This window comes from Oryctolagus cuniculus, chromosome 11 (genome assembly GCF_964237555.1).
Source record: "Oryctolagus cuniculus chromosome 11, mOryCun1.1, whole genome shotgun sequence".
Classification (NCBI taxonomy): Eukaryota; Metazoa; Chordata; class Mammalia; order Lagomorpha; family Leporidae; genus Oryctolagus; species Oryctolagus cuniculus.
Window position 1 is genome coordinate 121,327,618 of NC_091442.1, and position 13,669 is coordinate 121,341,286.

At 55.8% G+C, this 13,669-nt stretch overlaps 1 protein-coding gene across 3 annotated transcripts in view; it reads left to right on the forward strand.

The window, feature by feature from the left end:
- Window positions 1–13,669, forward strand: part of TBC1D22A (TBC1 domain family member 22A) — a 361,580-nt gene that overhangs the window by 136,480 nt on the left and 211,431 nt on the right. For all 3 annotated transcript variants that reach the window (XM_051839990.2, XM_051839991.2, XM_051839989.2), the window contains one exon: window positions 8,120–8,234. In XM_051839990.2, the coding sequence (XP_051695950.1) occupies window positions 8,120–8,234 (115 nt within the window). The remainder of the gene's footprint in view (window positions 1–8,119; window positions 8,235–13,669) is intronic.

Here is a 13,669-nt window from a genome sequence, read left to right on the forward strand (position 1 = left end):
GAGAAATAGAGAGAAATAAGGCCTCCCCTCAACATGCCAATTAGAAGGCTTGGATTCGGTCTGCCCGATTAGTGAGGCGATGAGCACCTGGGCGGCTAGCCGCAGGTCACCGAAGACAGGCACGAATTAACATCAGTAAAGCTTCCCCACAATGCAACAATTAGGAGGCTTGGATTCGGTCTGCCTGATTTAAGGCGGTAAGCGCCAGCAAAGCTCGACCAGAGTATGAGCTGCAGGTCACCGAAGATAGGCACGAACCAACACTAATAAGTCTCCCCCACAATAAGGCAATGAGAAGGCTTGGATTCGGTTTGCCTGATAGGTTTTGTAAGCCCCTGCAGGCAGAGCAGAGCATGCGCTGCAGGGCACCGAATACAGGCACGCATCAGCGCCTAAAAACCTCCTCACAACATGGCGAAGAGAGGACCCGGATTCGGTTTTCCTGATTGATAGGACTTGTAAGAGCCTGTGGCAACTCTAGCAAGTAGAGCAGAGTGTGTTCCGCGGGACACCGAAGACAGGCGCGTATCAACGCTAAAAAATAAAAAGAAAGGGGGATCTGTGGGGAGCAATCCGGACTGGACTAAGTTACTCGAATTAGGACTTATTCTATGCATCTGCTCTCCCACAATATGGCGCTGGGAGAGAAGTAAACAGCTTCCGCACAGCTGCCTCCAGTTCAACCAATTAACTGTAGGACTTGCTCCTGATTGGAGAGCAGCGTACTCAGCCGAGTTGGGATTGGCGGAGGAGGACTATAAAGGAGGAGAGAGACGGCATGCACCAGGAACATCTATGGGGAACATCTAAGGGAACCCGTGCAGCCCCCAGAGAGCCGGCCGGCGGTGTGCCGCTCCCCTGCGGAAGTGGGGAATGCGGCCAGGGGGAACCGCCCTTCCACGGAGGTGGAAGGGATAGTAGCCAACCCGGGAAGAACCAGCAGCAAACCCGGGGAGGGCCGAGCAGACGAAAGAACAGCGCAGGGTCCTGTGTTGCTCCTCCACGAAGAGGGGGAGCGACAGGAGTCCCCCCTTAGTACAGCCGGAGTTCCCCCTTAGTATAGCCGGAGTCCCCCCTTAGTACAGCCGGAGTTCCCCCTTAGTACAGCCAGGGTTCCACCTTAGTACAGCCAGGGTTCCACCTTAGTACAGCCAGAGTCCCCCCTTAGTACAGCTGGAGTCCTCCCTTAGTACAGCCAGAGTTCCACCTTAGTACAGCCGGAGTCCCCCCTTAGTACAGCCAGGGTTCCCCCTTAGTACAGGCAGAGTTCCCCCTTAGTACAGCCAGGGTTCCCCCTTAGTACAGCCGGAGTCCCCCCTTAGTACAGGCAGAGTTCCCCCTTAGTACAGCCAGGGTTCCACCTTAGTACAGCCAGGGTTCCCCCTTAGTACAGCCGGAGTTCCCCCTTAGTACAGCCAGGGTTCCCCCTTAGTACAGCCGGAGTCCCCCTTAGTACAGGAAGAGTTCCCCCTTAGTACAGCCGTGGTTCTACCTTAGTACAGCCAGAGTTCCCCCTTAGTACAGCCGGAGTCCCCCCTTAGTACAGGCAGAGTTCCCCCTTAGTACAGCCAGGGTTCCACCTTAGTACAGCCAGAGTTCTACTTTAGTACAGCCGGAGTTCCCCCTTAGTACAGCCAGGGTTCCCCCTTAGTACTGCCAGAGTTCCCCCTTAGTACAGCCAGGGTTCCCCCTTAGTACAGCCGGAGTCCCCCTTAGTACAGGAAGAGTTCCCCCTTAGTACAGCCGTGGTTCTACCTTAGTACAGCCAGAGTTCCCCCTTAGTACAGCTGGAGTCCCCCCTTAGTACAGGCAGAGTTCCCCCTTAGTACAGCCAGGGTTCCACCTTAGTACAGCCAGAGTTCCCCCTTAGTACAGCCGGAGTTCCCCCTTAGTACAGCCAGGGTTCCCCCTTAGTACAGCCGGAGCCCCCCCTTAGTACAGGCAGAGTTCCCCCTTAGTACAGCCAGAGTTCCCCCTTAGTACAGCCAGGGTTCCACCTTAGTACAGCCGGAGTTCCCCCTTAGTACAGCTGGAGTCCCCCCTTAGTACAGCTGGAGTTCCCCCTTAGTACAGGCAGAATTCCCCCTTAGTACAGCCGGAGTTCCACCTTAGTACAGGCAGAGTTCCCCCTTAGTACAGCCAGAGTCCCCCCTTAGTACAGCTGGAGTCCCCCCTTAGTACAGCCAGAGTTCCACCTGAGTACAGCCGGAGTTCCCCCTTAGTACAGGCAGAATTCCCCCTTAGTACAGGCAGAGTTCCCCCTTAGTACAGCCGGAGTTCCCCCTTAGTACAGCCGGAGCCCCCCCTTAGTACAGGCAGAGTTCCCCCTTAGTACAGCCAGAGTTCCACTTTAGTACAGCCAGAGTTCCCCCTTAGTACAGCCGGAGTTCCCCCTTAGTACAGCCAGGGTTCCACATTAGTACAGGCAGAGTTATCTCTGCAGAGCCCAGACAAAGCTGGCCTGTCCGTAAGATTTTGATGGGCTTCTGCTGCCGTTGCTAACGTACGTGCTGCAGTGGGGGTTTCACAGACGAGGCAGGTGGGCCGAAGTTTTCCTGTCTGTGCAGGTGGCTTTGTGGAGGATGGGGTTATCTTTGGCATCTTTGTGCCCTGCTGGGCAGGGCAGGGACAAGAGGAAGGGGCTGACGGAACTTCCTGTGAGTTGTTGACTGGCACAAGTCTCCCCTACCTAGAAGATGGAACGCATAGTCCTTAGTTTTCAAACTGAAGACTGGTGGTGCATCGCTGCAGGTGCGGGAGGCCTGCCGCAGTGCGTTTCTGGGTGTTGAGGCGTGGAGCTGCCGCGGTGACAGGGGCTACTGCATGGAGTGGCACTGGCCGGACCTGGGCAAGCTGTGCAGGGCAGTGTCCCGAGTGCGCCACTCGGTCGCTGCTCGGTGCAGAGGGCTCCAGGGCTGCGCCACCTTCCCATCCTCCGTCGGCCTGTGGCGAGGAAACGGGAAGGTTGCGCGGGTGTTCATACAAGCAGCTCTCCTCCCGTGGAGCCACGTCGTGTGCAGAAACACGTGCCTTGTTCCCAGCACAGGGTGTGTGTGTGATCTCCCTGTGTGCGTGATATGTGTGTCGTCTGTATGATGTGTGTGAGCTGTGTGTGTTTTATCAGGGTGTGACCGGTGTGTAGTTTGTGTGTTGTCTTAGTGTACATGTTCTGTGTGTGTTATATCTGGGTGTGATGTGTGTGGTCTGTGTATATGATCTGTGTGTGTTGTATGTGAGATCTATGTTATATCTCTGTGTGTGACCGCTGGGTGTAACGGTTGTGTTATTTCTCTGTGTGTGGTATGTGTGTATTCTGTATGGCCTGTGTGTGTGATCTGTGTGTGTGTGCTGTGATCTCTCCATAATCTGTGTTTGAGTGAGATATGGGTGTTTTTTTTGCTGTGTAAGGTGTGTCTGTGTGTGATGCTTGTGTGTATGTGATATTTGTGTTTTGTGCATGTGTGACCTCTCCATATGTGAAATCTGTGTGTTTTATGTGTGTGGTCTCTGTGTGTGGTGTCTGTATATAATCTGTGTGACTATGTTTGTGATCTCTGTGTGATGTGTGTAATATGTGTGGTATTTATACATGTGTGATCTCTTATCTCTGTGATCTCTGTGTATGATCTGTGTGGCTGTGTGTGGTCTCTGTGTGTGGTGTGTGTGTATGACCTGTGTGGCTGTGTGTATGGTCTCTCTGTGTGTGGTCTGTGTATGATCTATGTGACTGTGTGTGTGGTCTTTGTGTGTGATGTATGTATGACCTGTGTGGCTGTGTATGTAGTGTGTGTGTGTGTGGTCTCTGTGTGTGGTCTGTGTATGATCTATGTGGCTTGTGTGTGGTCTTTGTGTGTGATGTATGTATGACCTGTGTGGCTGTGTATGTAGTGTGTGTGTGGTCTCTCTGTGTGGTCTCTGTGTGTGGTCTCTGTGTATGATCTATGTGGCTTGTGTGTGGTCTCTGTGTGTGATCTCTGTGTGTGCTCTGTGCATGCGTGCACTCCCCTCTGTGTGGAGCAGGCCCCCGTTCCCTTTCTCTGGAACGCACTCCTCTTCTGTCTGCCCGTCCCCTCTCAGGTGTGTCCCTGCGCACTCAGACAGCTGGGGCTGAGTGGTCGGCTCCGCAGCATCGCGTGATGGAGGGGTCAGGTGGGAACAGCTGATGACGGTTGCAGGCATGCTTAGCGCCGTGTGATGCCACTGTGAGGCCCCTCCCAGCCGCGTGGTGTGGCTGCGGGCCAGAGCCAGGCTGGTAGAGTGGTGGAGGCTTGGGATAAGGGGGCTCCAGGCAGAAGGAACAAGTGCCAAGGGTCTGGGGTGGGAACAGGAGGGGTGAGGAGGTGGTGGGGTCAGAGGAAGGAGGGAGGGGCAGGCCAGCTTGCTGGGGTCATGGAGGGTTTGGTAGGAGAGGACCCCCTGCTGGTGATGGGGTCTTAGAGGAAGGAGGGCGGGCCAGGTTCCTGGGGTCCAGCTCAGGGAAGGCCTGTGGGGCCGGTGTGTCCTGCATTTTCGCAGCCCCAGCTGCTGCCCGGGGCACGCGGGTGTCAGGAGGGAGACTCGTGGGGAGACTGTGGTGTGCTTGCTGGGGCAGTGGGGGATGGGAGAAGGGGCTGGAGCTGGCGCCCCTCTACGATTGTCCTGGAGGTGACGGCGCGTGGGCTGCACAGGTCCCCTGTCTTCTCAAGGGTCCTCAGGCAGCGCTGGCAGAGCCAGGGCCGCTCCATGGCTGCCTCTTTGCTGCCTCCCCCTGCCTGCCTCGTGGCAGCCATTTCTGTTTCATGCTTGAGCTACCTGTTTCTTTATTTACATGTGACTGGGATTACAGTCTTAGAAATATGATTTTCAGGTTATCGAAAGAGCTCAAGTAGAGTTAAGTCTAAGTAACTGAGCTGACTGATGGCTTTCCTTAATCGGGCGTCTGGATGTGGGTCCCCCAGGCGCACGGCATTTCCGGGTGCCTCGCCCAGCCGGCACTGCACTTCCCGTGGGCCGGGAGGCAGAGGCCCTGCCGTGGCGTGGCTGAGAGGGTGAGAACATAATGGCAGGTTAGAGCTCCTCTGAGAGCCACTTACCAGTGGTTTGCTTCCTCCCCGAGTGTCCCTGCCACCTGCTCAGGGCTGCTGATTGGCCTTGTGGCGCTGCTTGTGTCTCGGGGCCAGTGCTGCCGTGGGACTAGTCCTGGCAGGTCCGGCTTTAGAGAAGTGGGCCGTGTTTTACACGGGGCGTGGAGCCTGTGCCAGCCTCCTCTCTGAAGGCCCCCACACACTCACCCTCACACTTTGCACCTGTGGGGCCTTCCTCCCCCTCCCCCTCCTCCTCGAGCTGGGTGAGCTGTCCGGCTGCATTGCTTTCTGCAGTGCTGCAGCTGCTCAGGGGAGAAGTGTGAGGAGGTTAAGGTGGGTGTGTACATCTTACCTTCTGAACGTGGGGGCTCATTGACACGATGGGGTGCTCCACTGCTTGAATTCCATGCCTGCTCTGGCTTCGCGCAGACACCCACACATGTATGAACTCACATGGGCGTGCACTGTGCCCCCGTGGTCACTCCCTGCTAGGCCTCAGGCAGATACAGATCCGTCACATGCAGACTTTGCTCACCGGGAGAGCAGGGTCTTTTGTTTCTTTCTTTCTGTAAAATTGTCATCTCCTGTCCCCCTCTCCTTTGACGTCTCTTGTGTGGAAACGACTCTGTTAGCCTAGGCACAGCTGTGGTGGAAGCTCCCACACTCTCCTGGGCCCAGCTGGAGGCACACTGCTGGGGTGGCACCCTGGCTGTACAAAGCAGGGCTGTGTGACTTTGGGAAAGTCACTTCACTTCTCTGTGCTCAGCTCTCTCATCTGTGTTAGTGATTGCCGCATCCTACTGTCACATTTCTTCTGTCAGTTCCCGTGGGGCAGGAGTGGGGGCCTGTCTCAGCTGGGTCCTCTGCTTCAGGCCCGCGGTCAAGGTATCGGCCAGGGCCAGTGTCTGAGCCGTGGCCTGACTGTGGAAGAACCTGCTGCATACCCATAAGCCCCTGTAGTTGTTGGCCATGGTGCTGAGGGCCTGAGTTCTGCGCGTCTGCTGGCTGCCCTCAACCCTTGCCACTGGCGGTGTGAGGAGACTGCCTCCCGGCTGGGCAGACAGCCATCTCACGTGACGGCACTGTATGTTCCCTCCTCCTCACCGTGAAGTGTGTCACAAGGCCCGCCGTACCCAGAGGAGGGGATCCGGCAGGGCTGAAGCCGGGTGTCGGGGGCTGCGTGGCCCCCAGACTCAGCCCTCTGCGTGGTCTGAAAGTGGAGCCTGTGAGCGCCTGCCTCAGGGTTCCTGTGGGGATTCCGCGAGTTAATGGAGATGGTTAGGGTGTAGTGAGCATCTAATAAATGTTAGCTATCATTGCATGCTGTTGCTGGGCACGGCTTTATTGTCTTTGCTGGCCGTTTGGCCACCTGGGCGTTCTCTCGTGTCCTGGTGGCTGGGCAGGGCCGTGGCTGCTGCATTGGTGACTCATGGCTGAGGTGCTGTGGCCTGAGCGGTCCTTGTCTATACCCAGGGTTCGGCTGAGGGACTGCTTCCAGCCTCCGTAAGAGTGAGGGTGTTGTGTACTGTGGCCACCATGTCACTTGCCATTTTGTACACGAGAAATTCTGAAGTGGTTCCATGTTGTTGAGTGATTTTTTGGTCTTTGATCTTGTTTAAATATTCAATTCTCTCTAGAGAGCTGTTGACTTAAAAATGAAGAATGTGTATGAATATATATGCATGAGTGTATTACTCATTCAGCAGATATTTGTCAGGGGCCGCTGCAGTACAGGTGGTGGATCACTTGCTAGTATGGCAGTGGGCTGTGGGCCTGGATCCTAGGGCTGGCTTTCGCAGGCCGTGTGCCCTGAGCCCTGGTCCTTTCTCTGCAAGCCCTGGGGTTGGTGGTGGTTCTGAGAATCTGGACTGCCAAGCTCACTGCCGATTGAGTCTTGCAGGCAGTGGGGGAGGGGAAGGACGACGAGGTGCGGGGTGTTGGGAAGCAGTGTGTTCGCTCCCTTGTTGGAGTGTCCACTTGCTGGTCTTTATGGGTACCTTGTTCATGTGAGACCTGGCCTCAGCTGGCCTGGGCCCGAGGTTCATGCTGGAGCCAGCGGTGACTCACTCAGTGGCGAGGAGGGGCTAAAGGGTCAATGGGTTGAAGGTGAGGTCAGTTGGATCCAGAGTCTGGGAGAGACAGGCTCTCTAGGTCCTGGGAACTGCACTGGTGCCTGCTGCTCTGCCGTCAGGCTGACGAGAAGGTGTGTGCTGGCTGGGAGAGGCCTGGGGACGCCGCCCTGCAGCCTCTGAGCTCTATCAGTCTTCAAGCCATGGGTGTGTGTGCGTCTGGGGTGATGTGGTGGGTTACACTTGCTAACATTCCTCTCACAAATAAAGATGGAGGGGGTGGGTGATGATGAGACATGGCGAGGGGGAGATAATGGGATGTGGGTAAAGAGCGGAGAGGGGAGTCTGGGTGGCCCCCGTGTCACAGCGTGGGTGACCCAGGGCCCACGGACGTCTTCTTGGGTGCTGGTTGCTTCCAGGGGTTTAAAGCAGTCCCTCTCTTCCTAAGAGCATCTGTCCATTCACTCTGTCCACTCATCACCTGTCCCTTCCTCCCTCCCCCCAGAAGTGTCCCCCCTAGGCCGGTACTGCTGCTCTGCCCCCAGCCCCAGCCGTGGGCAGTCCTGGCCCAGGGGCCTAGGGAGCAGAGAGCATACATTCTGAGACCAGCTCCGGTGGGGAGACATTGCCTGAGGTTGGTGAAACACAAGGGTACTCCAGAAAGTTTGTGGAAAATGGAATTACGAGTTTACAAACATTCTTTTGAAATGCATGTATGGTTTTTTAAATAACATGCATTTCCCATATTTATGCAAATGTAAACTCATACTGACTTACCCTCATACTGCACATTGCGTGCACGTCCATAAAAAGGATAACTGGCGTTTTACAAAGAAATTGGAGAGTGATTGAGACTTGCCTTTGTTGTGTTTTACCGTTAGAGACAGGGACGACTGTGGCAGCCTGTGTCTCGAGTGCAGGGAGCAGTGTTTTCATGCTCACGCTGGCTTGCTTTTCTGCTTCACCATCTCTTCCATTTCCTTTCAGATTTTTGAAAGGATTTTGTTTATATGGGCGATCCGTCACCCTGCCAGTGGATACGTTCAGGGCATAAATGACCTCGTCACTCCTTTCTTCGTGGTCTTCGTTTGTGAATACATAGGTAAGATCATGCCGGTGTTTCTCTCACAAAGCTGAGCAGGTGCAGTGGACTCCCGTGTTACTCTGCGGAAGTATGACAGTATCGAAAAGTGCCACCGTATTTAATGTTGGTAATGAGAAGTAATAATAGAGAATAATGGCTTTCTCATTGATGCCAGCTTTTAAAAAATACCCTTAAGTCCACACAGTCAGCTACTGAAGTCCTAGGCTGTGGCTGTACTCACTGATAGCTTTTCTCTGATGATGTATGATGATGCATGTGAAATGGTGCAGTCATTGAGAACGTCTTTCTTTGTTTTTTTCTTTTTGTTCCTTTTTCTTTTTTTTTAAGATTTATCTATTTGAAAGTCAGGGTCACGCACAGAGGAAGACAGAGACAGAAAGAGAGCTCTGACTGCTCGTTCACCCCCAGAATGGCTGCTACGGCTGGGGCTGGCCAGGCCGAAGCCAGGAGCTTCTTCTGGGTCTCCGGGTTGCAGGGGCCCAAACACTTGGGTCCTCTTCCGTGGCTTTCCCAGGCCATTATTAGGGAGCTGGATCAGAAGTGGAGCAGCTGGGACTAGTACAGCTTGAGCTAGTACCCGTGGGATGCCGGCATCACAGGTGGCAGTTTATCCCACTGTGCCACAACGCTGGCCCCTGGGAGCCTCTTTCTAATGATACATGACGGCACGTTAACATGTTAGGATTACCGAGGCATGTTACCCTCACTGAGAGCCTCTTTCTAATGATGTATGATGATGCGTGTGACATGTTCCAGTCACTGAGTCTCCTCCTGATGATGTATGATGACACACATGACGTGTTCCAGTCCCTGAGAGCCTTCTGATGACGTATGACAATGCATGTGATGTGTTGGGAACGTAGCTATTCCCAGTGTGCCTTTAATGGTCTGGATTTAGATGGATCAGGCTAAGGTGATAGAACGTTAGTTGAATGTTTTGCTTACAAGCTAAAAACTAAGCCTTCTTTAATTGCAATTCTGCATTTTATCACTTTGTGACTCTCCATACTCTAGTAACATTTCCTTTTATAGGAATATTAATTATGTACACAGTAATTGGCTTAGCAGAGATTTAGTTTGGGCCGTGCTGTTTCTCTTTGAGTACTGCATGTTTTTCTCTCATTTATTCTGTAGCAACCGGCTATAGCCTCACCTGTTTTGAATCTTCTTTAATTTAAAAAAATTTGATAATGTGAGTCGGGGTCTGCTTTTTAATCCGTCTGTGGGTGACAAATGAACACACAGGAGGGGCTTTCCTCCTGCGCTGTGGCAGGCTCCTGCGTCTTCAGGTAGCCTTCCTGGCGTGGTGTCCCCTTGTTCAGGTTCCCGGTGCTGTGCCCTGGAGAGACCAGGTCTCCCGAGCCGTCCCCCTGCGAGGCTGAGCACGGGCCCCACTTGCCTTTGTTTCCATTCGTGATTTCTGTGAGGCCTCCTCATTGCCGAGCAGCTAATGAGAACTGCGCCACTCACTCCCTAATCATCGCTTAAGGAGGGAGAAGCCGCTCCCGCGAGCGCCTGCCTCTCTGCTCCTTCCACCCTCATTTGACAGATAATGACCCTAGAACAGTAGGGCCTCTGTCAGTAGACTTCGCAGTTGCTAATTGAAGGAAGAAGTTCAACTGAGATGTGATTAGAGAATTGATATTCCATGTTAAATAGACCATTTAATTAATGTGGTAAATAAGTTTGTCTTAACGCCTTTACCACCAAGTTACATTGTAAGACCCGAGCGGTTCTGAATGCATTTCCCTGATGCTTAGCAAGACAGGATGAAGGGACATGACCGTGGTGTTAATCATCCAGGAGAGAGAAAGGCTGGAGAAAATGGAAGTTGTGTCCTAGGAGCGGTGTCTTCAGACACACTCCAGAGACTGTCCCTGCCCCCTGCAGCCCCTGCCACACTGTCACATGCATGCGTGCACACCCGTGCACCAAGTGTGTGTTCCGTGCTGCGTGGGACAGCTGTGTAAAGTGTGGCATTTCTGGCAGCGGATTATTTTGTTGGATGGATGTTTCCCATGTTTTGGCCCTGGATGTCCAGTGTGATGGGTAGATCTGCAGGGCATTTAGACCTTGTGCCCCAGACGTGCGAGGTTTTTGTCACCGCGTAGTGCAGCCCGCGTCTGTCTATGTGCGTGGAGCACCGCCTGCTGACCTCGAGGGAGCACCCGCGGTGGCGCTGGGGCTCAGGTAGAGCTCCGGGGTGTGGGGACGGTGGGTCTGCTTCAGCACCGCTGACTCCCCCTCGGCTGGGCCGGGGGAGCCTGGTCCCTGCCCTCCGGGCGTGGGGACAGTGGGTCCGCTTCAGCACCGCTAACTCTCCCCCTCGGCTGGGCCAGGGGAGCCTGGTCCCTGCCCTCCGGGCGTGGGGACGGTGGGTCCGCTTCAGCACCGCTAACTCTCCCCCTCGGCTGGGCCAGGGGAGCCTGGTCCCTGCCCTCTGGGCGTGGGGGACGGTGGGTCCGCTTCAGCACCACTGACTCCCCCTCGGCTGGGCCAGGGGAGCCTGGTCCCTGCCCTCCGGGCGTGGGGACAGTGGGTCCGCTTCAGCACCGCTAACTATCCCCCTCGGCTGGGCCAGGGGAGCCTGGTCCCTGCCCTCCGGGCGTGGGGGACGGTGGGTCCGCTTCAGCACCACTAACTCCCCCTCGGCTGGGCCAGGGGAGCCTGGTCCCTGCCCTCCGGGCGTGGGGACGGTGGGTCCGCTTCAGCACCGCTAACTCTCCCCCTCGGCTGGGCCAGGGGAGCCTGGTCCCTGCCCTCCGGAGCTCGTGTTGCTGCAGGGAGGACGGTCTTTAGGCGAGTAATTGAACAGCTTAAAGTCACTAACGCTCGTGAAGTGTGGGGCGCCGTGAGAAGCTCCCCCAGGGTGGGGGCCAGAGGAGGCTGCTGGACCAGATGGCGTTCAGTCCCGTCTGGTTGGGTGAGCCGGAGCAGGCCTGGGGCCACAGTGGGATGTCCCCTGTGGGGGCTGGTGGGTCACAGTGAGAGCCAGGGGCCAGGTCTGGAGGGACACTGCTGTCATCCACACTGGCTGGGCTGTGGTCTGCAGGGGAGATCCCAGGGTGTCTGGGGAAGGCGAGGACCAGGCCCACTAACTGTCCATCACTGGCAGAGGCACAGGGGCTTTTGGTTTTTAAGAACCTATTTTCGAAAGTACCGTATTTACTTATTTAACTTATTTGCAAGAGAGAGAGAGGTCCCATCTGTTGGTTCCCTCCTTAATGCCCATGCGGTCTGGGTCAGCTCAGGCTGCTCTCAGGAGCCAGGAGCTCAACCGAGGTCTCCTCTGTGTGGCAGGGACCCATCTCCTTGAGCCATCACCACTGCCTCCCTCCTCCCTGTGTGTGCAATCAGGACTGGGGCCAGCCTGCGGAGCTGTGGACTGTGGGTGTTCTGTGAGACGTCCTAACGCCCCCCAGGTGCTCCTCAGATGGGTGGATCTGAGTTGCTGGACTCATAGTTTGCTGGGCCTTTGAGCGGGTGAACCTCAAATGGTTTGTCCATTTATCTTTTAGACACTGTTTTCCCCTTTAAAGGGTAAGCCTGATGACAAGACACCGTTCTGATGTGTGAGTGTCATGGATGTCCTTGTTCCCGGCTTTCAGGCTGTCACACATTTTGGGGCACCTGTGGAGACTCCTGAAGCTTGTACTTGGGGTGTTGTTGCTGGCTGTTTGTCTTCTAATCTGAAATGTGGGAAGCAAGTCCAGGTAGTTGAGGCTGCAAGCAGGCCTCTTGGTGTGGGATTCCCCGGGCAGGCAGCGGGAGGAACGGGCTGCCTGTGGAGTGTGTGCTTTGCTGTGTGCCCCATGGCCCCTGCTGCCTCCTGTGGGATGAGGGCCAGCCCAGGGCACAGTGCCCTTGACTGTGCTGCTCCAGGTTGGGTGACAGCCGCTTCTGTCCCGTCTCAGTGAGCAGCCCTGGCCCTGGCCCTCAGAAGCCCTCCGCTCTGTGTTGTTGGCTTGGAAAAGAAGGCAGTGGGAAGAGAGCGGTTCTCTGAGGTGGACACACGGTGAGGCGGACCTTGGCTTACTGCACTGGCGTCAGCTCTGCCCCGCAAGAGAAGCTCTGCCCCGTGAAGATCCGTCAAGAAGCAGTTTGTAGAGAACACAGACTGGAAGTGTGGGAGGAGCCGAAGCATCTTGGAACTGGAGCCATGTCGGGGAGCGCTCAGGGCAGGTCTGGGCCGACTGTCTGTGATACCAAAGGAGCGAGTCAGGAGTGTGTGCCCATGGCCCGGGCGCCTTGTGGGGCTTCCAGCGCAGGTAAAAGCAGTTTGATGCTGTTGATGTTGCCGTCGAAGGCTGCAGAGTCCACAAATGCAAGTTTAGCACACATGTGTTCACATGTACATGCCTGTTCCTTGCCAGGACTAGTCAGAGCTTCTCTGCTGGGCCTAGCCAGCCCTTCCTGTGATGGCCCCTGGCATGTTGGTCAGGCGCTGGCGGAGCCTGGCTCTCGGCGGGGCTCAGGAGACCTCTCGTGGGCTCGGGGCGGGGTGGCAGTGTGCCCAGTGTGTCCGATCAGGGTCACTCAGGTGTCACAGCTGGGGGAGGCCCCAGGAGAAGACTGTCGCTGCGGGGGAGCATGACTGCTCAGAAAGCGACTGTGGACACGCGTGCTCCATGCCAGGGAGGCTGGGGGCTCTGGGGCTTCAGAGGCTGCAGCCTTGGCCGGGTCAGAACCCCGGGCCTGAGGTGATGAATTCACAGAAACGTGGAAGGGCCCGCTCCACGCATGGCCACTTGTTCTTGCAGAGGGCAGCCTTGACCCCCGGGCTGGGCAGAGCGTGTCAGATTCACGTCCACTAGGAATGGCCCAAGGCTGCTACTGCTGTGGGCTTCGTACAGGCTGTTCCTTGGGTCTAGGATGAGCGTAGGTTAGGGTCCATCCATCTGAGAGCTTCTGATTGCAAAGAGAAGGAATCCTGAGTGACAGAGACTTTGGGGTCTGAGCGGGAGCCAGACCTGAGGCTGGTGACCAGGTGGCCAGATGGCCAGGTGGCAGGACAGAGGAGGGAGACGTTGAGAGCTGATGTGGAGGGCATACAGGCAGACTGGAGGGTGGGGTAGTGGGGCGAATGAACAGGAGAAGCTTAGTGTGCCTCCCTGCTCCTGGCCCCGTGGGAGGTGGGGTGCTGCTCCTGTCAGGACAGAGCAGGAGGATTTAGGAGGTGGGGTGCTGACCTAGGCTGTGCCGTGCTTGCTCTGTCTGTCTGGAAACTCTCCGGAGCGTCCAGTGGGACCTGGAGCTTGGCCAGGCAGTTTGCAGAGGTGGATTTGCAGACTTGGCTGGGAAATGGCTGAGCATCAGGGTCTGGATGTGTTCATCCGAGCGGGAGTTTTGGAATAGGAATTGCAGGGTCCTGTGCAGTGCCAGTGGGCTGTGTCCGCCTGGGGAACTGAGAATAATGGTGGCCTCGTGGGGAG